Source organism: Urocitellus parryii, chromosome 7 (genome assembly GCF_045843805.1).
Source record: "Urocitellus parryii isolate mUroPar1 chromosome 7, mUroPar1.hap1, whole genome shotgun sequence".
Lineage (NCBI taxonomy): Eukaryota > Metazoa > Chordata > Mammalia > Rodentia > Sciuridae > Urocitellus > Urocitellus parryii.
Window position 1 is genome coordinate 170,299,889 of NC_135537.1, and position 27,336 is coordinate 170,327,224.

The window sequence follows — 27,336 nt, forward strand, 5'->3', positions numbered from 1 at the left end:
TAGTGATTTTTTTTTAATTCAAAGAAATACTATTCAAAATACATGATAAGAAATTAGACTTTTATCAATACACAAATAAGTTTACTTAAAATCAGATAGGTCACATATTTTAAAAAATTTCAGACCCTCTCCCCAGCATTGTCCACAATCTAGAGTAGGTTCATGTGAAACCTGCAGTCTTGCCAAGGAGCAATACGTGATCATCCAGATACTCACTGACACTTTTCTCTCGACACTGAGAGATGATCGCCAAAACAAAACAAAACAACAACAAAAACAACAACAACAATAAAAAAAACATTTGTTGCCTGGATGATTAGGAAGAGTTCACATAAAACGCCTATGAAGGAAAACTGCTAATATCAGAAGAGTTCCAGAACTTCAATTGAATATAATCCTCTATTATTCTTTTCTTGATTTAACTTCTGTAGCTCTCGAAAACTGACTTCGATCTTGTTGAGTTCGGAATAAACACTTATCTAAAGAAAAGAAATTCCAGAGTAATTTTTACAATAACTTCTACATAAATAAGCAAGTCTTCTATGATTATTAATGAATTTTTCACTGGTAAAAAAATTTTTGGGGGGTGCTGGAGAGCGAATCTAGGACCTTGAACATGTTATACATAATCCAAGCTACTCCATGAACAAATTTTAAGAGCAAATTGTAATAGAAGTACAAATAGAATTAGTACATATAAAAAAGTCACAAACCTCGGGGCTGGGACCGTAGCTCAGTAGCAGAGCGCTTGCCTAGCATGTGCAAGGCACTGGATTTGATCCTTAGCATCATATACAAATAAAATAAAGGCATTCTGTCCATCTACAACTACAAAAAATTAAAAAAAAAAAAAAAAAAAGTCACAAACCTGAGATTTCACAAACTTATAAAGATTTATCAGTAGCCTTTTTGCTTCTGGTATCATTACCACAACAGTAAAGTTAGCATCCAGAAGTAGACATATCCAATCCATGATCTGAAGATAAATAGAAAAAGGAAACTTAAGATTATAAATTTAATTTTAATTCATGTAATAAATCCATAATTTTACCAATTAGTTACAAAAAATATTCTTTTACAAAAATCTGACAATTTTTTTTTTAAAAGAGAGAGGGGGAGAGAGAGAGAGAGAGAAGTTTTTAATATTATTTATTTTTTAGTTTTCGGCAGACACAACATCTTTGTTTGTATGTGGTGCTGAGGATCAAACCAAGGCCGCACGCATGCCAGGCGAGCACGCTACCCCTTGAACCACATCCCCAGCCCAAAAAATCTGACAATTTTGATTTGCAGATGGAGGAACTTGAAGAAACACAAAAGGGCTTTATTTTATGCATTTACACTTGCTACTTTGCTGCGAGCATAACTGAATCTTTTTCATGGGGCTGTTATTTGGGATAGGGTGTTCCTAAGTTGCTGAGGCTGGTCTTCCCTGCACTACTAGGCCTGGCTTAGGATAAATTTTTCTGGTATAGGGATTGAATTCGGGGGCACTCAACTACTGAGCCACATCTGTAGCCCTATTTTGTATTTTATTTAGAGACAGATTCTCAATGAGTTGCTTAGCACTTTGCCATTGTTGAGGTTGGCTCTGAACTCTCAATCCTCCTGTCTCAGCCTCCTGAGCCGCTGGGATTATAGGCATGAGCCACTGTGCCCAGCAAGGATAATTTTTTTTTGTGGTGCTGGGGATTAGAACTCAGGGCCTTGTGCATGTGAGGCAAGAACTCTACCAACTGAGATATATCCCCAGCCCAAGGATAAATTTTAACAGGAAAGCTAGAGTGATATTTTATCCAAGGGGGAGTTAAACAAACGTAAGTTCACTTTCTTCTTCTTTTTTTAGGTAGTGTGGGAGACTGAAACAGGGTCTTGTACATGCTAGTCAAGCAATCTACCACTGGGCTACACTCCCAGGCCTTAAGTTTACTTTTAAGTAATTATCTGTAGTCAAAAATTCTTGTTTGTTTGTGTTTTGTGGCTAGAATGAAGAACTTTCACAAGGTAGGAAAACACTCTACCACCAAGCTACATTTCCAGCCCTTCAACTTCTATTCGGAAAGGATGGGGTACTGGGTAGCACAGATGAGCTACTACGAACTAAAATAAAACTTAATAAAAATATCCTGTGTAATTGTACATCCTCAAATGGTATAGTTAACATACAGAAATCACTGTCATAAAAAAGCATTAAGGAAGGGCTGGGGTTGTAGCTTAGTGGTAGAACATTTGCTTAGCATGTGTGAGGCACTGGGTTTAATTCTCAGCACTGCATACAAATAAATGAATAGAATAAAGATTCATCAGCATCTAATTAAAAAACAACAACAACAACAACATTAAGGAAACTGGTTATTCATTTGTGGAGAGGGAGTTTGATCCCTAAAAATCCTTTTACACTAAATAAATACTATGTCGGTTGCAGTGGTGCATGCCTATAACCCTTGTAGCTAAGGAGACTGAGGCAGGAGGACCACAAGTTCAAAGCCACCCTCAACAACTTATCAAGGCCCTGCTTGAAATAAAAATTTTAAAAAAGGGCTGAGGAATGTGGCTCAGTGGTTGAGCACCCCTGGGTTCAATTCCTAGTACCCCAAACAAACAAAAGACCAAATAAATAAAATAAAACAACGAATGTACTAAGAAAACAAGATGACTATACTATTACTGTGGGAAGGCCTTTACATATCACATGAGCCCTATTAAAGGAAAAGCTTAGTACTTTTTTGGGGGGTGGGGAGGATTACCAGGGATTGATTCAACTCAGGGACACTCAACTACTGAACCACATCCCCAGTCCTATTTTATATTTTATTTAGAGACAGGGAGTTACTTAGTGTCTCACTTTTGCTGATTTTGGCCTTGAACTTGGGATTCTCCTGCCTCAGCCTCCGGAGTTGCTGGGATTACAGGCTTGGATCACTGGGCCTGGCAAGTTTAGTACTTTTTAACAACATAAAAATTAAAAACTCTTCTATGTCAAAAATTTTGCTAAAAAGAGTAAAAGAATAAATGATGGGGAAAAAAGGTTTATAATGTATCTGACAGGAAAAGGCTAAATACTTTAATATACAAATTAAATACAACAGATTAGAAATGCAACATAAATATGCACAAAGAGCCTGACTCAGCAAGTCCTTTTCATAAAACGAAATATAAATGGATAATAAATATAATAGTGTACCTCTTCCATTATCAAAGAAATGCAAATTAAAAATAAGGTAATATTTTGTTAACTTTCTGGTTGGCAAAGAATAAAAAGTTTGACAATACTAGGTATCAGGAAGAATGTGGAAAATAAGGATAAGAACCGTGATAGTAGGAGTGGCAATTGTCACATTGTCACAACTCTGCAAAGGTAACTGGGCACTGACAAAATGAGAGAAATGTGTCTGAGTCTATTCCAAGAATAAAAGAAAGTTCTTGGGCCAGGTTGGAGTCAGAGGTAGAGTATTTGCCCAGCATACACAAGGACCTAGGTTCAATCCCTAGCACTGCAAAAATACAGAAATAAATAATCAGAAGTATTTAAAAAATATTTCCAGACATGAAGGAATATATGTATACATTCACATACATATATTTGAAAATATATATAATACACACATACACACACATACTCTCACACATTTGGCAGTACTGAGGATTGAACCTGCATGAATGAATGCATTGCTAGCCCTTTTTATTTTTTATTCTGAGACAGTGTTTCAAAAGTTGCTAAGACTGTCTCACACTTGTGATCCTGCTGACTTAGCTTCCTGAGTTACAGATATGTACCACGATGTCTAGCAGTAAGAAAATGACTGGAGAGTCTCATAAGTAAAAATTAGGAAATTAAGATAAATTTGTGTATAGAATTGTGGATCTAAAAATCCACAAAGAACCTGACAAAGAAAATTCAGAGTTCCTACTCCAACTCCAGTGGTCTCTGTATATGGTGAAGGAAGAGATACAATAGTCTCCCTAATCTTGGAGACAAGGAAAAATCAGTTACTGATTTCCAGAGGCTGAGATTGCATACAACCTGTCTGAAAAAATAAAAAGTTATCTGACCTGGCTTAGGGTTGGCGGGTGTATTCCAGGAAGCGTCATGGTAGCATTTTCACTACACTTCAAATAAAGGAAATACAAATACTGGAGAAATAGCTGGGTAGAAAAGAAAAAAAGGCAAGTTACCACCTTGGTAAAAAATTTTCTATACACGTAAAGAATTTTCAGAGGCTGTCCAATCAAATCATATATCACACAAATAAACTAGATATCTGGGGACAAAAAAATAAATAAAACAATATCCCTGTCATCACTGAGGAACTCATTTAGTTTAGGACCAATGGGTTTATTTTGTTTATAAATAACAGGCAGAGAACAAGAGAATTCTTCTTTAAGCAATTCTTCTTAGACTCATTTATAACTTAGATGGCTTAATGTGATTTTTCAGGCTTGGTACAAATAAAATGCCAAGGTCTATCACCCCCAAATCACTCTATTCCCTAGGCACAATTCTTTCACCATGAAATAATTTGATAACCTTTAGAATGTCCTAACTGCTGGGCAAAGTTAAGCAGAACAACTTAAACCAGAAATAAAATTCTATGGGACTTGTATGTATACTTACAGTGATATGCTGTGCAGGGATGTCCTTCAAGTGAGGCAGAAGAAATACCTCACTGTATGCTGAATGAAGAATTGCATTTCTACTTAGGACTAAAGGAAAGCATCTTACTTCAACAAATAAAGGGTATAAATTCAAGCAATTCCTTTCTTAAATTTATACAAAAATATTACTTATCTAATCTAGAAAAGATTCACCACCAAACATTCTCCTAGTTTAGAGATCATTTGGAATACTTCATTAATATAAATATTAGTTTTTAGAACTGATAGAGCTTCTAATTCAGTATGGTTTCTTGTCCGCCCCCCCCCCCCTTTACATTACTGAGGATTGAACCTCGGAGACTTTTATCCCTAGCCCTTTTAAAACTATTTTGAGACAGGGTCTCACTAAGTTGCTTAGGTGGCTTACGACTGTATCCCTAGAAAGAGATTGTGTAAGGGGAACTTGTTTCAAAGGATACAATAGAGCTGCTCTTTTTGGCGTTACAGGGCATGAGGTGGTCTCCTCTGCTGCATTCTGAGGCTTTTCATTTACCTTTTGATTAAAGTTACCGCAGTTACCATTTTCAGGACTAAAGCCATTTTGAAGAATTTCAGGTTGCTCTTCCATTTTCTCATCTTGTTCGGTATCACTATAATCAAAAACTGACTCCATATTGATATTAATTTCTTGAAGACTGTCATCACCAATGCTATGTTAATTGAAAGCAAGAGGTTAATTCTTATCATTACTTGAACATTTGGAAGAAAATTCATTTTCTTTTTTTTTTTGGTACCGGGGATTGAACCTACAAATGTAGGGCTATATCCTCATCCCTTTTTATTTTTTACTCTTTTTTTTTGGGTTGTGGGGATTGAACCCAAGGCCTTGTGCATGTGAGGCAAGTACTCTACCACCAACTGAGCTATATCCTCAGGATCTTATTTTTTACTTTGAGTCAGGGTCTTACTAAGTTGTTTGGGGTCTTGCTAAGTTGCTGAGGGTAGCCTCAAATTTGTGATCTTCCTGCCTCAGTTTCCCAAAACTGGGATTAAAGGCATGAACTACCACGATGGGCTTTATTTTTGAGATAAAGTCTCTCTACGCAGCTTAAGGCCTCACTAAATTGCTGAGACTGGCCTTGAACATATGATCTTCTTGTCTTAGCCTGCTAAGCTGCTAGGATTATAGCATGTGTCACCACACCCGGTTAGCAAATTAATTTCCTAAGGATTCCAAGTCTTAGAAACCAAATAATGTAAGAGATTTAAAATGTACTGAAGAAAAAGACCATTAGATCTTAACTTACCTCAAGAAAATTTTTAAGCAAGCGCAGGTGACTGACTCAGGAATATCAGGAAACTGGTGCAGACAAAGTTGTAACATCTGTACATCTGTTTTTTCTAAGGCGATTTCCATTAAGCCAGAACATAAGCTAAGGAAAAAAAAAAAGAATTAAAATAATTTTTATATGTTAAGAAAAATCTCAATTATAAAAAACAAAGTTAAAAGAGTAATACATATAAAGTGTATATCAATACCTACCTGTAGGAAAGTGTGTGTGTTTGGATAAGCTGTATGAGACAGTTCCTGGGATAAAATGATGGTTCTGCTTTACATCTTCCCAGAAGTTCTGTTACTATGTCCCCAATTTGTGTATGAAAGTCAGGTGTCCACTTGGCAGCCAAAAATTTACGTAGTTCTACTTCAATGTGTTTTTCTGAATCTTTCTGAAAGGGCAGAATTGAAGAGTTTGGCCTTGCACAATAACAAATGTCGCTCTGAACTTAAAAATTTCCTAGCAAAACATTTTTTTTTTCAAATCACCAACAGTATTCATGCATTCCTATGAAAAGAACTGACACTACAATTTACTACAAAAAGCTGCAAAGAGCCAGTCACAATGGCACATGCCTGTAATCCCAGTGATTAGGAAGGCTGAGACAAGAGGATTGCAAATTCAAAGCCAGCCTCAGCAATGGTGAGGCACTAAGCAACTCGTGAGACCCTCTCAATAAAATATAAAATAGGGCTGAGATGTGGCTCAGTAGTTGAGTGCCCCTGAATTCAATCCCTGGTACAAAAAAAAAAAAAAAAAAAAAAAAAAAAATTCAAGGGTTTAGAAATCTAAATCTTTATAAGGCTAAATTATGAACAATCAATAAAAAGTTCAATGAGAAACTCATGAGGACAATACTATAACACTAATGTAATAAGATGATAGTGAAGAGGCAAATAAGACAAAGCTTTCAATCAACTCTCTCAACCTTAAGATATAATAACAAATTTAGCTATAGCTATAAAAATGTTTAATAAAAATGGTAGAATGGATGGGTATGGCTGAGGCTTCTGACTAAGTTCAAACCCAGCCTAAGCAACATAGCAAAACTCTGTTTCAAAATAAAAAATAAAAAAGGGCTAGAGATGTGGTTCAGTGTTTAGCCTTGGGTTCAATCCCTGGTACCAAAGAACAAAACCAAAAACATTCCATTATATTGGTATAGGCACCAACTTCCATAACGAGACACCTAAAGCTCAAGAAATTAAAAAAAAAAAAGAAACAATCAGTAAGTGGGATAGCATCAAATCAAGAAGCTTCTTTAGAGCAAAGGAAACAAGAACATAAAGAAAAACCTAAAGAATGGAAGAAAATCATAGAAAGCTATTCCTCCAATAGGGGATTAATATCCAGAATATATAAAGAACTCAAAAAACTTACCTCAAACAAACAACAACAAAAACAAATAACCCAATCAATAAATGAGCAAAAGAACTAAACGGACATTTCTCAAAAGAAAAAAAATGGGTGGTGTGGTGCCACACACCTATAATCCCAGCAACTTGAGAGGATGAGGCAGGAGGATCACAATACCATAGAAGTGTAAAAAAAGAGGTGGAATGAAGAGTAGATGGAATTTTTTTTTTAACTATTTGGGTTGATTTTTCATATTTCCAGTATTTTTTATTTACCATGATGGTTGATAGAAGTTGTTCTGATACTGGAACTTCTGGCTGTAAACTCACTTCAAGTTTTTTCCTCCTTAACTGGAAATTAAGTAAACTGATTAGGATCTCAATCACACAGTGTCAAAAATAAACTCTGTTATAGGGAATAGTGGTTTTATTTTAGCTTTGAAATAAAGTATGTGAAGATTATCTGTTTTCCTTAACATTTTTCTTTCAATAACTAAACTTACAATTCTCCTTGACTGCTCTGAGTTCTGTGATCCAAGTCCATATCCCTGAGATGTTTCCCAGTTAACAAAATGGGGTATGGTGTGAGTGCCTAAGAAAACATAAAATATAAAATTTCAACAATATTTTCACCTACAGTTATTCATCCAACCAACCAAAGAACACTAAACAACAACCACTTGTGCAATTTAAGAGAGGTTTTTCAGCCAGGCACAGTGGCACATGCCTGTAATCCCAGAGACTTGGGAGGTTGAGATGGGAGGATTGCAAGTTCAAAGTCAGCCTCAGCAACTTAGCAAGTCTTTAAGCAACTCAGTGAGAACTATCTCAAAATAAAAAATAAAAAAAGACTGGGGAGGTGCTGGGATTGTGGCTCAGTGGCAGAGTACTTGCCTCGCACGTATGAGGCACTGGGTTCGATCTTCAACACCACATAAAAATACGTAAATAAAATAAAGATATTTTGTCCTTCTACAACTAAAAAAATAAAAATAAAAATAAAATATCAATCCTGGTGCCAAAAAAAAAAAAAAAAAAAAGAGAGAGAGACAGAGGTTTTGAAATCCATGTAATTCTACTAACAATCTCAAATCAGTATAGTATACTTAAAGGGTATATGCCTACACTAGCAACATTAAGCTACCAGATGAGGCTGATGGCTGAAAGTAAACAAGGGAGTGAAATGGTATTACTGTGAGGAATTTCCTCTCCCACAGGCTCTAAAAGTCAGAAAAACATTGGCATGTGTCAGCTAGGCATGGTGGGTGCATGCGATAATCCCAGAGGAGTGGGAGGTTAAGGCAGGACGATCATGAGTTCAAAGTCAGCCTCAGAATCTAGCAAGGCCCTAAGCAACTTAGTGAGACCCTGTCTCTGAATAAAATATTTAAAAAATAAATGAAGGAAGGAAGGAAGGAAGGAGGGAAGGAAGGGAAGGACGGACAGGCTGGAGATGTGGCTCAGTGGTTAAGAGCCCCTGGGTTCATTCCCTAGTACAAAAAAAAAAAAAAAAAAAAAAAAATAGAGTATGACTCTTCAGTCTGTAGCAGTACTTGCAATGTGGAACATTCCCACAGTAGTTGCCTTGGTCAAGGAAGTTTCAATGAACAGCAGCAAATTGCAACATTAAAAATAAGCTATATGGAGGCTGGAGTTGTAGCTCAGTGGTAGAGCGCTTACCTAGCATGTGTGAGGCACTGGGTTCAAACTTCAGTACCACATAAAAATAAATAAATAAAACAAAGGTATTGCATCCATCTATAACTTAAAAAGAGAAAGAAAGAAAACAGGCGTACTGGGGATATAGCTCAGTGGCACAGCATTGACCTAGTAAGTTTGAGACCCTGGGTTCAATACCCAGGTATCATATACACATATAAAAAGAGTTAACTCAGTCAATAAGAAGTTATGGATATCTACATATGAAAATGGGAGTTAATAAGATGTTTTTATTAATAAAATGTGTACACACAAACATATATAAGTAAGTTTTTACCTGCATCTTGACTATGCTTGAGTTTTCCAAGAGCACCAGCTAATGATGATACTTCACACTTATATGGAATCACAGTTAGAACTTTTCCATGTAGCATAAACAAATTTTCACCATAATACCAGAGCTGCAAAAACAGTAATCAAAACTATAAGCAAATTTTGTTCTAATATCTAACTCAATAAAGCCTTATAACTTATTACATTATCTTACTTATAAATTATCTCAGTAAAACACAAGGCAAAGACAATAAACTTTTTAGATGGTATTTTTTAAGTGACATATTGTGCTTATTTTTTTTAAATATTTATTTTTTTGGTGTAGATGGACACAACACAATGCCTTTATTTTTATGTAGTGCTGAGCATTGAACCAGGGTCTCGCCCATGCAAGGCGAGTGCTCTACTGTTGGGCCACAATACCAGCCTTTAGATGGTATTTTTTTTTTTTTTTTTTTTAGTTACACATGGACACAATATATTTATTTTATTTTTATGTGGTACTTAGGATTGAACCCAGGGCCTCACATCTGTGAGGCAAGCGCTCTGCCACTAAACCACTACCCCAGCCCTAAATGGTATTTTAAAATCAGAAAAATCAGACGAACATATACATTTAAAATAACTGAGCTAGCTGTGGTGATGCATTTCTATAATTCTAGAAACTTGGGAAGCATTGCAAGTTGGTGACCACCCTCAGCAATAGTGAGACCCTGTTTCAAAACAAAAAGGGCTGGGGATGTAGCTCAGTGACAGAGTACCCCAGGTTCAATCCCTAGTACTGCAAAACAAACAAATAACTGAATTGTTCAAAATTAATAGTCACTATTAAATATTTATTAATACGATAATTTCCAAGGTCACTGTAACACAAAATGTAATAATGTATTAAGTGAAAGATATAGAATTGAACACTTAGTTTTTGGCGGACACAACGTTTGTTTGTATGTGTGCTGAGGATCGAACCCGGGCCGCACGCATGCCAGGCGAGCGTGCTACCGCTTGAGCCACATCCCCATCCCCACTTTATATCTTATGATTTCAATTTTTAAAAAAGTTTTTTTGGTTGTAGAGCTGGGGATATAGCTCAGTTGGTAGAGTGCTTGCCTTGAATGCACAAGGCCCTGGGTTCAATCCCCAGCACCACACACACACACAAAGTTTTTTTGGTTGTTGATGGATCTTTATTTCATTCATTTATTTATATGTAGTGCTGAGAATCAAACCCAGTGCCTCACACATGTGATGTAAGCATTCTACCAGTGAGCTAAGACCCATCCCTTATGACTTCAATTTTAAGATAGGTACATGAACAAAAAAATTTGACAGAAATGAAACAAGGGGCTGGGGATGTGGCTCAAGCGGAGCGCGCTCGCCTGGCATGCGTGCGACCCGGGTTCGATCCTCAGCACCACATACCAACAGAGATGTTGTGTCCGCCACGAACTAAAAAAAATAAATATTAAAAAAAAAAAAAATTCTCTCTCCCTCTTCCCTCTCTCACTCTCTCTTAAAAAAAAAAAAAAAAGAAATGAAACAAGTTTGTTAGAATGGTGGAATTGCAAGTAGTTAATTTTGTTAAAATTACCAATAATATCTTGTTGCTCTAAATATTTTGTTTGCATGTGAACATATACTTTCTAAATAATATTTATTCATTACCTTTGGTAAGTATAGAAAGTACAACAGAATACAAAATAGACAAGGACCTTGTTTCAGGAAGTCTGGTCAACTTTAATTATTTAAGTAATTCCATGACAACATTTACCATATAACCTAAAAGATGAATTTCTTAGGAAAATAACAACTTCTGGTGTAGTTCAAAATTAAAAAAAAAAAAAAAAGAGTAGCTAAAAACAGAAGTTATTGTATTAACTAGCTAATTCATCTCCTTTGATGTATTAGTAGCTATAATTGAGTCTTAAAAAAGATGAAAGGGGCTGAGGTTGTGGCTCAGCAGTAGAGCACTCACCTCGTATGTGCGAGACCCTGGGTTCGATCCTCAGCATCATATAAAAATACATAAGTGAAATAAAGGTATTGTGTCCAACTACAATTAAAAAATAAATGTTAAAAAAAAAATATATGATGAACAAGGGCTGGGGTTGTTGCTCCATGGTACAGCACTCACCTCACACATGTGAGGCCTGAGTTGATCCTCAGCACCACATAAAAATAAATACATGTATAAAAACATAAAATAAAAATGATGAACATATAAAAACTATTAAAACAACAGTCAAACAAAACATAACCCTTCAGGCAGAAAATAAATTTAATTTAAATATATTTTAGATCTAAAGAGATTTCTTCCCTTCCAGAATATTTGTCAGATACAAAAATAAGTAAATTTGAAAAAGTCCTTGTGAAAAACTTACTTGACCACTGGTCCCTTGTGGTAATTCTTTTGAAGTCTGCAGGGTTTGAAATTTTATGTTCCATATGGAGAGGCGGTCTATAAAACAAGACATATAAACTAGATATAGTCAGAGTGTAAATAGAGAATATACTAGGGCAAGGTAAGGTAATCATGAGTAGTTAATTTTGTTAAGGAGTCATAGATAAGTATACAAGTTTTGTTTTATTAAGTATGAAAGTGGGTAATAAAGAGTGATTGCCAGGCTGGGGATATAGCTTAGTTGGTAGAGTGCTTGCCTAGCATGCGCAAGGATCTGGGTTCAATCCTTGGCACCACAAAAAAGAGTGACTCCCACAGAAACTTAAGTGGACCAGAAAGAAGGATTAGCTCTGAAGAATGCAGGTCTTAATGGTTGGTTATAAATCCGTTACAAAAAAAAAAAAAAAGCCCAAGACAGTGTGCATGCCTATAAGCCCAGTAGCTTCAGAGGCCGAGGATTATGAGTTCAAAGCTAGTTTCAGCAACTCAGAGAGACCCCAAACGACTCAGCGAGACCCTTAAAAAATAATAATAATAATACAGGTGCTGGGAATGTGGCTCAGTGGTTAAGAGCCCCTCAGTTGAATCTCCAATACAAAAAACAAAACAAAACAAACAAACAACAACAAAAAACAAAGACAAGGATCAGATGGTTTCATTGATGAATCCTATCAAACATTTAAAGAATTAACACCAAACTCTCAAAATACAAAAGAAGAGGAAACATCTCCTCACTCATTCCATGAGGCCCATATTACCCGGAAACTAAAGCCAAAGACACCACACAAAAAAACTACAGATCAATATCCCTTATGAGTTTGGATACAAAAAAAATTTCAACAAAATACCAATAAAATGAATTTGACAACATGGTAAAATTTATGACCAAATGAGGTTTATTCCAGGGATGCAAGGTGGGTTCAACATAATAAAATTAACAAGGGTAGTATACCACATTAGTACAACAGAGAAAAAAACCACATGATCATGTCAGTGTGCAAAAAAATGCAGCTGATAATCCAATACTCTTTCATAATAAAAACACTCAGAAAACTAGAAATAGAAAGGGATTTCAACAATAAGATAACAGGTATTTGTAAAATATCCATGGCTATCGTCATACTCAACGGTCAAAGACTGAAGACTTTCTCTTTAAGATATGGAACAAGACAAGGACTCCCCTTTGCCTATGCTACTCAATCCTGTAGTAGAAGTTCCATGGGTTAATTAAAAAGAAAAAAGCATCCAAATTTCAAATGAAGCAAACTTATTATATTTACAGTTGACATGATCCTGTATAGTAAAAAATGCCAAAAACTATATCCGGATACACACAAAGACTAGCATTAATAAATGCATTCTGCAAATTTTAAGGTAGAAGATCAACACACAAACTTCAGTTGTGTTTCTGTACAAAATAAGTGAAAAATTTAAAAATGAAAATGTCAAGGGGTTGGGGATATAAAAGTGCTTGCTTAATTAGCATGAGGTTTGAGTTCTAGTGCCCACCCCCCCAAAAAAGGATTCCATTTACATTAATATCCAAAATAAAAAATTTAGCTAAGGAGGTGAAAGATAAGGAAAACATAAACAGCTGGACAGACATCCTGTGTTTATGAACTGGAAGACTTAACGTTGCTAAGATGATAATACTGCACAAAGCAATCTACAGATTCAATTTAATACCTATCAAAATTATAACTGTCTATTTTTTTGCAGAAATGGAAAAGCCAAACCAGGTGGAATCTATAATCCCAACTACTCAAGAAGCTGAGGTAGGATCATAAATTTGAGGCCAGCCTGGGAAATTTAGTGAGACTCTCAAAACGAAAACAAAAAGGTCCAGGGATGTAGCTCAGTGGCACAGCATTAGCCTAGCAGCTTGAAATACAGCTCCAATCCCAGTGTGGAAAAAAAAGAAAAAAAAAAAAGAAATGGGAAAACCAATCCTGAAACTCATAGGGAACTGCCAGCCAAATAATCCTGAAAGAAAGGGGGGAAAAAAAACAACACAAATCAAAACAAAACAAAACAAAATGTAAAAGTAGCTAAAACAATCCTTAAAAAGAATGAAGTTGGAGAACTCATATTTTCTGATCTTAAGATTTAGTAGGGGGCTAGGGTTGTGGCTCAGTGGTAGAGTGCTCACCTAGCATGCTTGAGGCACCGAGTTTGATCCTCAGCACCACATAAATGTAAAATAAAGATATTGTGTCCACTTAAACTAAAAAGACTTACTGTAGGCTGGGCACAATGGCAAATGCCTGTAATCCCCGGGGCTTGGGAGGCTGAGGCAGGAGGATAGAGAGTTCAAAGCCAGCCTCAGCAAAAAGCGAGGCGCTAAGAACTCAGTGAGACCCTTCTCCAAATAAAATACAAAAACAGGGCTAGGAATGTGGCTCAGTGGGTGAGTGTCTCTGAGTTCAATCCCCACTACCAAAAAGAAAAAAAAAAAAAAAGATTTACTGTAAACTTGCATAAACAGTACTGAATAGAACAGTCATCTATAGCCAAATGATTTTTCAAAAAGGGTGCCAAGACCATTCAAATGATGCTGGGATGGCTGATTAACCTCATGCACAGGAATGAAGTTGGACTCTTAGTTCATGCTGTACACAAAAATTAACTGAAAACGGATCAATAACAAATATAAAAGCTAAAATCACAGCGGGGTGCGATGAAGCGTATCTGTAATCCCAGTGGCTTGGGAGGCTGAGGCAGAAGGATCGTGGGTTCAAAGCCAGACTCAGCAAAGGTGAGCTGCTAAGCAACTAAGTGAGACCCTGTCTCTAAATAAAATACAAAATAGGGCTGGAGATGAGGCTCAGTGGTTGAGTACCCCTGAATTCAATCCCCAGTATAAAAACAAAACAAAACAACAACAAAAAACTAAAAATCATAAAACTCAGAAGAAAAAACTGGGTTAATCTTCATGACCTTGGATTTGACAATGTATTCTTAGATATGACAACAAAATAACATGCAACAAAAGAAAAATATAGATAAATTGGATTTCATCAAAATTAGAAACATTAGTGCTGCAAAGGACATTATCAAGAAAGTAAGTAAAAAAAACAATCTACAGAATGGAAAAAAAGTATGTGGAAATCACATGTCTTGATAAGGGGCATTATATATAAAGAACTCTTACAAATGAACAAAAAGACAAATTACCCAATTAAAAAAAAACAGAAAAAGGACTTAAATAGGTATTTCTCCAAAAAGACGTATAAATCACCAACAAGCATATGGAAAAATGTTTAAGATCAAAAGCATAATGAGTACCACTCTCTACAACCACTATGATGACTATTATGAAAAATAGCAAATATTGCTGAAGATGTAGAAAAATTGGAAAGAACACTTGTATAATACTGGTGGGGATGTAAAATGACTTAATTACTGTGGAATTCAGTGGTTCTTCAAAGAGTTAAACACTGAATTATCATATAACGCAGCAATTCCATTGTTAAGTATATACCCCAAAGAATTAAAAACTGGTACTCAAATATACCTGTACATACATGTTTATTCCATTATCACAATAACCCAAAAGTGGAAATGGCATAAAAGTTACTATATGATCCTAGAATGGGAAGCAACTGCTTAGTAGGTATAGATTTTTTTTTGGGGGGGGCACGGTACAAGGGATTGAATCCAGTGACACCTACCACCAAGTTACACCTATAGTTCTTTCTACTTTTGGGAAAAGATCTCTCTAAATTTGCCCAGGCTGGCTTCGAACTTGTGATCCTCCTGCCTCAATTTCCTGAGCAGTGCCTGCATGTGGCACTGTGCCCACTAGTCTGGTTTCTTTTTAGGATGATGAAAATGTCTTAAAACTAACAGAGATGGGAGCTGTATAACATGAGGGGAAGCATAACAACAAAATCAATCTACTAAATGACACTGAACTATTCATTTAAAAATGATCATTTTATGTTATGTGACTTTTAACTTCAAAAAAGAAAAAAAAGTGAACGATTAATGTTGAGCTAGAAGGAAAATACACTGCAAGATATCTATTCAATGAAATATTATGCAGCTGGTTGGAAAAGCCAAGGAAGCTAAAATAAGTGGTGATATGGGGATCTCTAGTAGTATTAGCTTGTACATATATAAGAAAGAACAATAACAACAACAAAAAAACCCCACCAGCTAGGTGTGGTGGTGTGTGCCTGTAAACCCAGCAGCTTGGGAGGCTGAGACACAGAATTGCGAGTTCAAAGCCAGCCTCAGCAAAGGTGAGGTGCTAAGCAACTCAGTGAAACCTGGTCTCTAAATAAAATACAAAATAGGGATAGGGATGTGGTTCAGTGGTTGAATGCCCCTGAGTTCAATCCCTGGTACCAAACCACCCCCCACACACAAAAACAAAAATCCACCAAACCTCTGGAAAGAGACATAGAAAACTCTAGTATTGATTACTGATTTTTGAGGGAGGAGGCTTGGGGAGGTAGGTAGAGGAAGAACAAGAAAGAGGGAGGATGGGGCAGTGGATTCAATTCTCGGCATCACGCAAAAAGCAAATTAAATAAAGGTATTGTGCCCATCTACCAAAAAAAAAAAAAAAAAAAAAAAAAATCAGGACTTAAAGAGAGTGGTAGGGCACATGGCATAACAGAACTACCTTGCTTAGGATGAATCCTAGTTCTAGTACTTAGTTACTAAACACCTCAATTTCCTTATTTGTAAAATAGGGATACCTGTACTTTCTCTCATAGGGTTTTTGGAGAAATAAATGATAAAAATAATGAGACAATGCATATAAAGTTTTTAACATATGATAGTTTCACTAAAACTAGTAGCTCCTATTAAACCAATTTAATTTTTCTTTTTTTTTTTTTTGCAGCACTGGGGACTGAACTTGAACAGGCTAGGCTCTACCACTAAGCTACACACCCAGCCCTGTGTGTAGCTCCCATCTTAATAAAGGGAACACAAGAACAAAGTACATAGATGAGGATGGCCTGAATAAAGAAGAGGATTCTTGTCCAGAAATTAGAAGACAAGGCAGGAAAAAGCAGATGGGGTCTACATTATGGAGAGACCTGAGGTTAACCCAAATTCTGAATTTTAGAACACAAGCTGGGAGTCCCTCAGTGTTGCACTGACAAGGAGCAACTGTGTTACACGTAATAGATGGACAGAAGACTGGAGGGTGAAGAGATGAGATGACAGTCCTGCTTAGAAGTTCCAGAGATCAGGGCTGGGGTGGTGGCTCAGAGGTAGAGTGCTCGCCTAGCATGCATGAGGCACTGGGTTCGATCATCAGCACCATGTAAAATAAAACAAAATAAAGGTATTGTGTCCACCTACAACTTAAAAAAAAAAAAAAAAAAAAAAGTTCCAGAGATGAAAAGCATACCAGTAATCCCCAAGATGCACATTGTCCAAGTCCACTGGATTTCCATGCTGTGAAATGTCACTAAGAATTCAATCTGTTACTGCAAAGCTTTCCAGGGTTTCAAATGCCTATAGGCTGATGGACTGTCATTTTACTTCTTTAAGACATCATAGTATGAGCAAGAGAGTAACACAAACAAGTGTTTTAGAAAGATTAATCAATGCAGGATGAAATCAAAGGCTTATTCAAGAATTAGAAAGTTACACACAAATAACTTGAGTATGGTGATAAAGAAAACAAATTAGTGTGGTAATAAAGAAATTAAAAAGAACAGGAAGACTAAAAGGTATAATAAATTTGAAGAAAAAAGGCAAAGAACTTCTTATCTGATTGGAGTTTAGTTACCCTTAGAAGCTGGCATTGGAGGTCCGAGGACTGCTATGTGATCTCGATCCAGGACAGTGAGTGCAATACCACTTCGAAAATTATCAGACACAACAGCTTTAAGCAACTGTGATTTAACTACCCTCTGATTTTTTTCTGTGTCACTTGGATATATTGGTATCAAGCTTTCATATATACATCCATCAGAGCCTGTTGGAAACAAGTATTAGAGGTTCATAGGGTAAAGGATAGTTCTTTATCTGTTATAATTTAATGTACTAGGTTGTTCCTAACATTTTAACAATTTGATAAATAATCCATCATTCTGTGCTTTCCCTTAAAAAATAACTACAACCTTCAAATGGGGAGAGGGGTATTAGTAATAATAATAAGAATAAAAAATTACAGTAAATAATATTATAATGTTATAATAATGAAGAAATAAAAACTGAAAATAGGGCTCAGCGGTAAGGCACATGCCTAGCACATGCAAGGCCCTGCGTTCCATAAAATAAAGGTATTATGTCCAACTAAAAAATAAAACAAATCTGAAAACACATGTAATAATTTAAAATATAGGGAGAGGTCTACCAAGAATAAAGACAATCTAGTCAATAAGAGATATCCCTGATTAGGAAAAATGATTTTTTTTTTTGGTCCTGAGAATTGAAGCCAGTGCCCCACCATCAGAATATTAATTGAGGGGCTGGGGTTGTGGCTCAAGTGGTAGAGTGCTTGCCTAGCACGTGTGAAGCACTGTGGTTCCTCAGCACCACATAAAATAAAGATATTGTATCCACCTAAAAATAAATACTTAAAAAGAAAAAAAAAAGAATATTGAGATCTAGTTTTTTTTAAAATTTAATATTTATTCTTTAGTTGTAGTTGGACACAATACCTTTATTTCATTATTTTTATGTGGTGCTGAGGATCGAACCCAGCACCTCGCACATGCTAGGCAAGCATTCTACCACTGAGCCACAACCCCAGCACAAATTAGAGTTTCTGTTACTCAAGTACCCTTAAAGATATATGAAATTGCTGTTTTTTGTAGGTCAGTTCTTTTTTTTTTTTTTTTTAATTTTTTAAAGAGAGAGACAGGGAGAGAGAATTTTTAATATTTATTTTTTAGTTTCCGGCAGACACAACATCTTTGTTTGTATGTGGTGCTGAGGATCGAACCCGGGCCGCACGCATGCCAGGCGAGCGCACTACAGCTTGAGCCACATCCCCAGCCCCAGTTCTTTTTTTATTATTATTATTATTAGTTGTTCAAAACATTACAAAGCTCTTGACATATCATATTTCATACATTTGATTCAAGGGTCAGTTCGAGTTCTGGAAATTTCACATGGTTCTAGCTTATAGATTCATATAACTCTTTGGTTCAGACTTCTTTCCTTCAATGTTCATTAAACTAAAACATTAAGTGCATTCCAATGACCTAGAAATGATGAATAAAGAGTGTCTTTTGTATGGTACTGGGAATGAACTCAGTGACATTCTACAACTAAGCTAAATCCCCATCCTTTTTACATTTTGAGACAAGTTCTTGCTAAGTTGCCTGGGCTGGCCTGAAACTTGCAATCCTTCTGCCTCAGCCTCCCTAATAGCTGGGATTACAGGCATGAGTTACCACATCTGGCTTGAAGAGAACCTTTTAAATACTTAGTGAAAACATATGTGGCACTGAAAAACTTCATAAAGATTTAAAATTGCAGCCAGGTATGGAGGCACACGTCTGTAATCCCAGCAACTTGGGAAGCTGCAGCAGGAGGATCACAAATCTGAGGTCAGCCTTAGCAACTCAGTGAGGCCCTAAGAACTTAGCAAGACCCTGTCTCAAAACAAAACAAAAAAAGGGCTGGGGATATGATAGGCTCAGTGGTGAAGCACACCTGGTTTCAATCCCAGGAACCAAAAAAAAAATTAGTAAACAAACAAATAAATTCAATTATAATATGGATGTTTCTGAAATATTGCTCTCCCTAGCACCATCACCTTTTCAAAACAACTTGAAAAGAAGCCATCAAGGACTTGAGAGAACACCACAACCACAAAAGGGTTTTCCCTTTTCGCCCTAGAGGCGTAAGACTATGGTTATACTTCAGACCATCACATAGAAGTAGATTCCAAGGTATTATAAAAATCTTTGAAAAAGACATAGGTGACATAGGCCAAGGCTTCTCTGTTAAGTCTCCTTCTGGGGCTGGGGATGTGGCTCAAGCTGTAGCGCGCTCGCCTGGCATGCGTGCGGCCCGGGTTCGATCCTCAGCACCACATACCAACAAAGATGTTGTGTCCGCCAAGAACTAATAAATAAATATTAAAAATTCTCTCTCTCTCTCTCTCTCTCTCTCTCCCCTCTCTCACTCTCTCTTAAAAAAAAAAAAAAAAAAAAAAAAAAAGTCTCCTTCTGATCCACCTGTCTCAGTTCAAAGAAAGGCACACTGAATCTGATGGCTGGAAGAGAGTAATAGACCATTCAATGCCACAAAGGTACTATATGATCCACTAATTTCTCTATTAAAAAACCTGGGCCTATTATAAGAATAAAATGAGGGTTTTTTTTCTTTTTATTATAGGTATCATATCATTATACATTGCTTATGATAAATTTTAAGGCATAAAAGTTATAGAAACAATATTAGCAAACTGTGCTCTACCTGAAGTACTTCAATACCACTCAGAACACAGCACCAACTAATCTAATGCATGGACAAATATAGCCAAGTGCAAAACAAAGAGGAATAAATGCTGTTAATGAAGCACGAAAAGGGAAGTGCCGTAAAAGAAAACTTCAAGATTGAAAACTATACACTAGGGGCTGGGGATGTGGCTCAAGCGGTAGCATGCTCGCTTGGCATGCCTGCGGCCCGGGTTCAATCCTCAGCACCACATACCAACAAAGATGTTGTGTCCGCCGAGAACTAAAACATAATAAATATTAAAAATTCTCTCTCTCTCTCCTCTCTCACTCTCTCTCTCCCTTAAAAAAAAAAAAAAACTATACACTAACCTATGATATCCTTCTATCTACAATTGCTACAAGTTTAAGGAAAACTCACTTATTGACATCAAAGAGATGAATTTCCGATCCACGTATGCAGTAAAATTCAGTGTAATACATTTTTCTTCTGGTCCAAGTAAAAGTGTGTATTTGCTTAAGTTTCGAGAGTTGAACATTTGTACATAAGCAAAATAACTTCCATGCTGCAATGAAAGGGAAATGTTATTTTACAAATATTTCTATTTCAACCAACTATATTTAAATACATTAAAATTACAAGTTGTTGCTCCATTTTTTGGGGGTGGGGTGGAGGGGTGGGAATTGAACTCAGGGGCACTCAACCACTGAGCCACATCCCCAGCCCTATTTTGTATTTTATTTAGAGACAGGGTCTCACTGAGTTGCTTAGTGCCTTGCTTTTGTTAAGGCTGGCTTTGAACTCTCGATTCTCCTGCTTCAGCCTCCTGAGTTGCTGGGATTACAGGTGTACACCACGGCAGCGGCGCCCAGCTTGCCCAGTCCCTTTTTTAATTTTGAGACAAATTAAAGTTATTGAGGCTGGCTTTGCGATACTCTTGTCTCAGCCTCCAGAGATGCTGAGATTACAGGCACTCGCCACAAAGTCTGGCTGTTACTCCATTCTAATGTCTTTAATGAATACTTAGAAATTTCCTGTCCAATTAAATTAATTATATTAGTGTAGTACATTAAATAAGTATGGAAATAATTCTAACGTGTGTATATGCGTGTGTATGAATATATATATATTTTGGTACTGGAGATTTAGCTGAGCAGAGCTCTATCACTGAGCTATATCCCAGCCTTTTTTGAGACAGGGGTCTAAGTTGCTCAGACTGGTCTTGAATGTACAATATGCCTGCTCAGCCTTTCCCATAACTGGGATTGCAGGTGTGCAACACCATGCCCAGCTAGTATACTTTTTAGTGTTTAAAAAGATTGAAAATATTTAAGAATCTTCTGAGAGAATCACTGAGCTATCATTTTAGTTTTAAAAATAATATAGGTGACTTTAAAAAGTTCACACAATGGACAAAAACTAAAGATGTCACTTACTTTTTCAGTAATAAAAATTAAAGCAGGATGCCTAAATACCATGAAAAACTTTGCCCACCTAAAAAAATTACAAAATAAAATAATCAGTTAAAACATATTATGCATAAAATTTAAGAAAATATCTATTATTTTATTATCTTTTGGAGTCAGAAAGGCACCAAAGAATTCCTAATGCAATGTTTCAAAATATGTATCACAGGTCATAAATAGACATTTATGTCAAATGCATCTCTGGATTAAACGCAGGCTGAACTTCCCAGATGACAATCTTTTTTTTTTTTTTTGTACTGGGAACAGAACCCAGGGCCACTCTTCCTTTGAGCTACTTCCCCAGCCCTTTTAAATTTATTTTATGTTAAGACAGAGTCTCGCCAAGTTGCTTAGGGACTCATTGAAAGTAGCTGAGTCTCAAACTTGTAATCCTCCTCACTCTCCTGAATTGCTGGATGACAGGTGTGCTACCATACCTGGCCCCCAAGTGACAATGTGAATTGTAAAGTTTCAAGAAAGAGATGACAGTATGGAGGACTTTCCAAACTTAAATCAACTTCCCCCATCCCCTTTTCTTCAGTATTACTTTTGGGACTAGTGTTCTGAGGAAAACATTAGGATGGATGTTATTTGTCTTTTTCAAGTAATGGAGGGAACTAAGCCACAGGGAAGCTAAATAGGGCTCATAACCAAAGATGGCTAGGTAGTCTGTGGTACCCAAAGATCTTCCCCAAACACAGATGCTCACACCTCAAAGGCATGCAGTCTAAAAATCAAGCTGGTCATTGTTCACTTACTAAGAAAAAGTCTTTGCTTTGAGTAGAAATTTAGTTTCCACCAGGTGGACCTGGAAAAGCAGCAAGTCAACTGAACAGGAAATGTGATGAAATAATGAGGATCAGAGAGATGTGAAATCAAGAAATGTCCTTCTATCACTTGGGCGAGTCATTTTTCCAGTTTTATTCCAGAATCTGGGAAAGCAGAGGTCTTAAAGCACTATCGTGTGCATGTATGAATATGTAGCAACAAATTCCATCATTACATAAAACTAGAATGCACCAATAAAAAAAAGTGAAAAAAAATTCAAAAAAAATAAAAGAGCACTATCATGACTTCACTTAAGAAGCTGTACTTTCCTCCAGAGGAAAAGGTTATAACCTGGAAGTCAAGGAATATGAAGCAAAAAGATTTTGGTCTTTGGGGATTATTCATTTCATATTCAAATAACTGACTATCCAAGTTCTCTTGTCATTAGAACTAGATGCATATGACTATGGTTTCCTCAATCATCTATCATGCTACAGGATTTTGGGGAAGTTAGTTTGGTCAGTGTCTTATAAATTTTTTTTTTTTTCCCTTTTGTGGTGCTGAGGACCAAACCCAAAGCTTAGTGCATACTAGGCAAGTGCTCTACCAATGAGCTCTAACCACAGCCCTAGGTTACTTTTATTATGTTTATAACCAAAAATGCTTTTTTGAACATGGCAAAGAATGTAATAAAAAAAATGCTCAATGCATTTCCATTTTGGTAAAAAAATTCATTTTTAAGTATAACTTACTTAATCACTTCTCCATCAGAGATAACAGTTTCAATTTTCTGTTGGGGCTCTGCAAGCAAGGCCTCTAAACCACGAACAGCACCTTCTTTGAACTGCACTACTGGTTCTGTCCCTTGTATTGAGTGTATCCTATATACCTCAGCTGACAACTAGAAAAACATCAAGAACATTTCAATTTTTATTCTAAAGCAATTTACACCTGATGTAGTAGGATAAAACATTATTATTATTCTTAAGCTACTGGTTTTCATTTTGATTTAATTTTGTTTTATGACTATGTATAATTCTCATATCAAGTCTATTCAAACACACAATCTGAAGTCTAATTTCTCTGCTCTTATTCTTTCTTTTTAATATTTTTATTTTATTAATATTACAGATGGATGCAATATCTTCATTTTGTTCATTCATTGTTTAAAAATTTATTTATTTATTTATTTTTAGTTATTGATGGACCTTTATTTTTATTTATTTTTATGTGGTGCTGAGGATCGAACCCAGTGCCTCGCATGTGCAAGGCAAGCGCTCTGGCACTGAGTCACAACCCAGCCCGCTATGCTCTTATTTTTTTCTACCCCATCACCTTCTCTCTTCCATAAGTAACCATTTGTAATCATTTTTGGCTTACCCATTATGAATACAGGATGTTGGACTAAAATCTGAGTCTACCAAAACCAAAGGTGAAAGAAGATACAAACACAGTTTGGTGTTAAAGACTGATGCTCCAATTATGACTATAGCCTGAAACCCCAAGAAAATTTAATATCCATATATTAGGTAAAAAAGACCCACTGAGTAAAACATCATTTTAGTGCAAAGTAAATGGAAAAAGTAGAGTCAGGGGACAGCACAACTAGCTGAACAGAAGTTTTAAGGTCAAGGCAACAAAGGCATTACATCTTAAGTAGCCCTATTGTAAGCCACTCTAAAAAACTGTCAATTATATTTATATTAAACTTTTGGAATTGGAAGGAAGTTTTGAGATCAACCTCATTTGAAAGCCTCATTTTATCAGTAAGAAAACTTAACATACTTTAATTCATTGGTATAAAAGATACATATATAGTCGTTTTTAAAAAATATTTATTTATTTTTTAGTTACAGATAGACACAATATGTTTATTTTATTTTATGTGGTGCTGAGGATAAGATCCAGTGCCTCACACATGCTAGGCGAGTGCACTACCTCAGAGCCACAACCCCAGCCCTCTAGTCATGGTTTTGTTTTTTTTTTTACAGGTCACTATTAAAGGTCTATTCTATCTATTCTAATAAAGGACACAGGAAGTTTACTTGTTTTCATGAAAGACACACCCCAAACATCCAAAATCAGGGAAATAAGTATAATCACTCATGAATTAAATTATCAATCCCACGGGATAATAAAGTTTATATTTTCTAACCTATAACATGAGTTGGAGTATGTTATCAAAACATAGATAACAAAAATGAAAAACCAATTGCAACCTTAGGCTTACTTTCTTAGAGGCATTAATATAAATAATATAAACTATATTATGAAGATTCTATGTCACCAATAAGCTAAGTAAATATTTTGGAAAATCCAAAGACTTACTGTGGCTTTAAACACTTTATCCAGGTTTACATCTTCATTATTCCATATTCTCAAAACCTTAAATCAAAGCATACAGTTAAAAAGTATCCCATTCTCTATTTACATATAATAACCACAAATAGTATATCAATATTTGACTTGTGTTGTATATATTATTATATGTAAGTTTTTAAACTCACCTTATTATCATGTACAACAATATACTCGCCAGTCTGAAAGTTGCACACAGCTGGACATGTTATAACTTGACCTTGTTTCACTGACCAGCTGCCCAAGGGTTTCTGATCTGAAACCTAATGAAAGTAAGATAAAAAATAATATTCAAGAAGTTATTTTTCAGGGGCTGGGGATGTGGCTCAAGTGGTAGCGCGCTTGCCTGGCATGCGTGCGACCCGGGTTCAATCCTCAGCACCACATACAAACAAAGATGTTGTGTCCGCCAAAATCTAAAGAATAAATACTAAAAAAAAAAAAAAAAAAAAAAAAAGAAGTTATTTTTCAGACATTAAAAACAATTAGACTTTCAAAAAATAAGCCATTGTAGTGACAATATTTGACAAATTTCTTTTTAAAAAATATTTATTTTTTAGGTTTTTTTTTTTTTTAGATGGACACAATATCTTTATTTTTATGTGGTGCTGAGAATCAAACCCAGTGCCTCACATGTGCTAGGCCAGCGTGCTACCACTTGAGCCATATCCTCAGCCCCTGACAAATTTCTTAAGATAAAAAAAATAAGCAGTCACAGACAAATACTGTAGGATTTCACTCATATGAAGTATCTAATGATAACTGATAAAGACAGAGGAATGATGGTTGCCAGGGGCTGGTATAATGAATGGAGGGATAAAATTATTATAGGTACAGAGTTTGTTTTTTTTGTACTGTGGATTGAACTCTGGGACACTTTTACCACTGAGGTACATCCCCAGCCCTTTTTATTTTTTGAGACAGGGTCTCACTTTGCTTAAGGCCTTGCTACATTGTTCAGACAGGCCTTGAACTTTCAATCCTTCTGCTTCAGCCTCCCTAGTCCCAGGGACTACAGGCATGCATCACCCTGCCAGGTGAGATGATAAATTTTGTCTTTTACCACGATTAAAAATTAAATGAAAACATAAAATAACTACATTACTAAAGTGAAAAATAAAGTACATTAACACTGCTAATTACTACTAATTAACATTTACATTTAAAATTTTATTTCACTATGGGTCTAAACAGGGACATCTTAAATTAAGCAGGGATCACTAGAATCAGGTCCATTCAATTCCGACCAGCCAATACAAATTCACTGGACAGTTGAGTTAAAGACCAACAGAGTAACCAAATGCGTCTAAACAAGCAGTACAGGGAATTGTTGTCACCCTATCCCCAAACTTCACAGCAGACAGCTAACTTTTAAATGACAGGGAAAATTATGTTCAGCAGCCTACATAAAAACAACTACTTTCTACAAACCACCCAAACCAAGGTTAGGTGTGCTGCCAATCAGGGAAAAAAGGGGGTGGGACCTGCGACTTCCAGGGACTCTTCTCTGGGATCAGTAGCGTGAACCAGTTGCCCACATACAAACTACTCGAAATTAAGATTCTTACCAGGCTACCAAGAAAGCTAGGCCTCTTCAATGGCCAAAGAACCCCTCATCCCAAGGAATGGGGATGAAGCGGACAGACACAGGCCTAATTCGTGTCCCAGCCTGTCAATGTCCTCATCTGACGCCCAATCGCCCCAGGACCCCTCTGCGGGCAGCAGGGTGACAGGCTCCCCAGGAGGGAATCTTGGCGGGGACACCTCCGGGAGACTCGCAGGGAAAACACAGGTTCCTTTCCTTTCCCCGTGTCTCCCACGTGCACTGAGACGCTCCGCCACCAGCAACTCGGAAATTATGCCTTTCTCTACCAAAAAACCCAGTCCAGCCAGATTCTTGACCTCGCTCGGGGTCCCAGGCAGGCTGACCGGGTCTCCGCTCCCGCGCTTCCCAATCTTTTTTGAAACCGAGAAACCCGAACTTAAGGCTTCCTGCTCAGAAAGGGGCGAGACAGCAGCCGGGGCGCTCCTGTCGCCCTCACCTTATACAGGATGACGGTCCTGCTGCTGTACGTCACTAGAAACTGGTCAGTTTTGTCGCTCGGCTCCACACCTAGAACTCCATTGGGCCCGGCGCCCAGGGCTCCCACGGACAACGTGAATTCTTCTTCCAGGGCTGCCATTTTGGTCAAACCTAAGGACGGCCGCGCATCCCTCCCGGCAGGCCTCGCGCTTTCTCTCGCGACACCGAAAGGGGCTAAAGGGGCGGGCGCTCACCAAACCTGAAATCGGCTCGCGCGGTCTGCGACCCCTAGCGGGCCAAACCGGAGTTCCGAGCCGAATGACGCCAGGTGGGCGGGGCCTGGGCTTTGCGCCTGGGCCCGCCCCCCGGGGACACGCCCCCTCGGGTCCCGGATGTGCTCTAGGCGCGGGTAGTCTTGCCTATTGGGTATTGAATCAGCTGGCGCCAGTGGGCTTGTGAAGACAGGAGGAGTTTAGAAAGTGGCTGAACGCGAATAAACTAGATTAAGAAAGAAAACTCTTAAGTGAACTCTTAATAGGTGCTGTTCCTGATTGCCTCAGGATTGTCCAGTCCTTGCAGGACTCCGGGTTGGCTGTATCTCAGCTTGTTCCCCTTGGCAGGGGCGGAGAAGTCTCCCCACTTTTAAAAACTATTTAATGAAAAA

General features: G+C 37.0%; 1 protein-coding gene across 2 annotated transcripts; it reads right to left on the minus strand.

The window, feature by feature from the left end:
* Positions 1-301: 301 nt before the first annotated feature.
* Positions 302-26,854, minus strand: Nol11 (nucleolar protein 11). 2 transcript variants are annotated; one of them, XM_077800664.1, is made up of 18 exons: positions 26,692-26,854; positions 24,799-24,912; positions 24,620-24,676; positions 23,044-23,192; positions 21,494-21,551; positions 20,478-20,622; positions 17,431-17,619; positions 11,659-11,735; positions 9,285-9,408; positions 7,792-7,880; positions 7,565-7,639; positions 6,140-6,324; positions 5,904-6,029; positions 5,076-5,306; positions 4,616-4,694; positions 4,054-4,146; positions 869-976; positions 302-479 (listed from the first exon to the last, which is right to left on the minus strand). In XM_077800664.1, the coding sequence occupies exons 1-18, from the start codon at positions 26,830-26,832 to the stop codon at positions 363-365; spliced, it is 2,157 nt and encodes a 718-aa protein (XP_077656790.1). In that variant the 5' UTR covers positions 26,833-26,854; the 3' UTR covers positions 302-362. The 2 variants fall into 2 exon arrangements, with proteins under 2 accessions (XP_077656790.1, XP_077656789.1); XM_077800663.1 differs by having other exon boundaries at positions 4,616-4,697.
* Between the last annotated feature and the right edge of the window lie 482 nt (positions 26,855-27,336).

Coding starts and splice junctions, on each gene's coding strand:
- Nol11 (XM_077800663.1), bottom strand. CDS start 26,832: ATGGCAGCCCTGGAAGAAGAATTCACGTTGTCCGTGGGAGCCCTGGGC. Junction 20,623..21,493: donor TAATTTTTATTACTGAAAAA/GTAAGTGACATC, acceptor CTTTCATTGCAG/CATGGAAGTTATTTTGCTTA. Junction 6,030..6,139: donor ACACACACACTTTCCTACAG/GTAGGTATTGAT, acceptor TTTTTTCCTTAG/CTTATGTTCTGGCTTAATGG.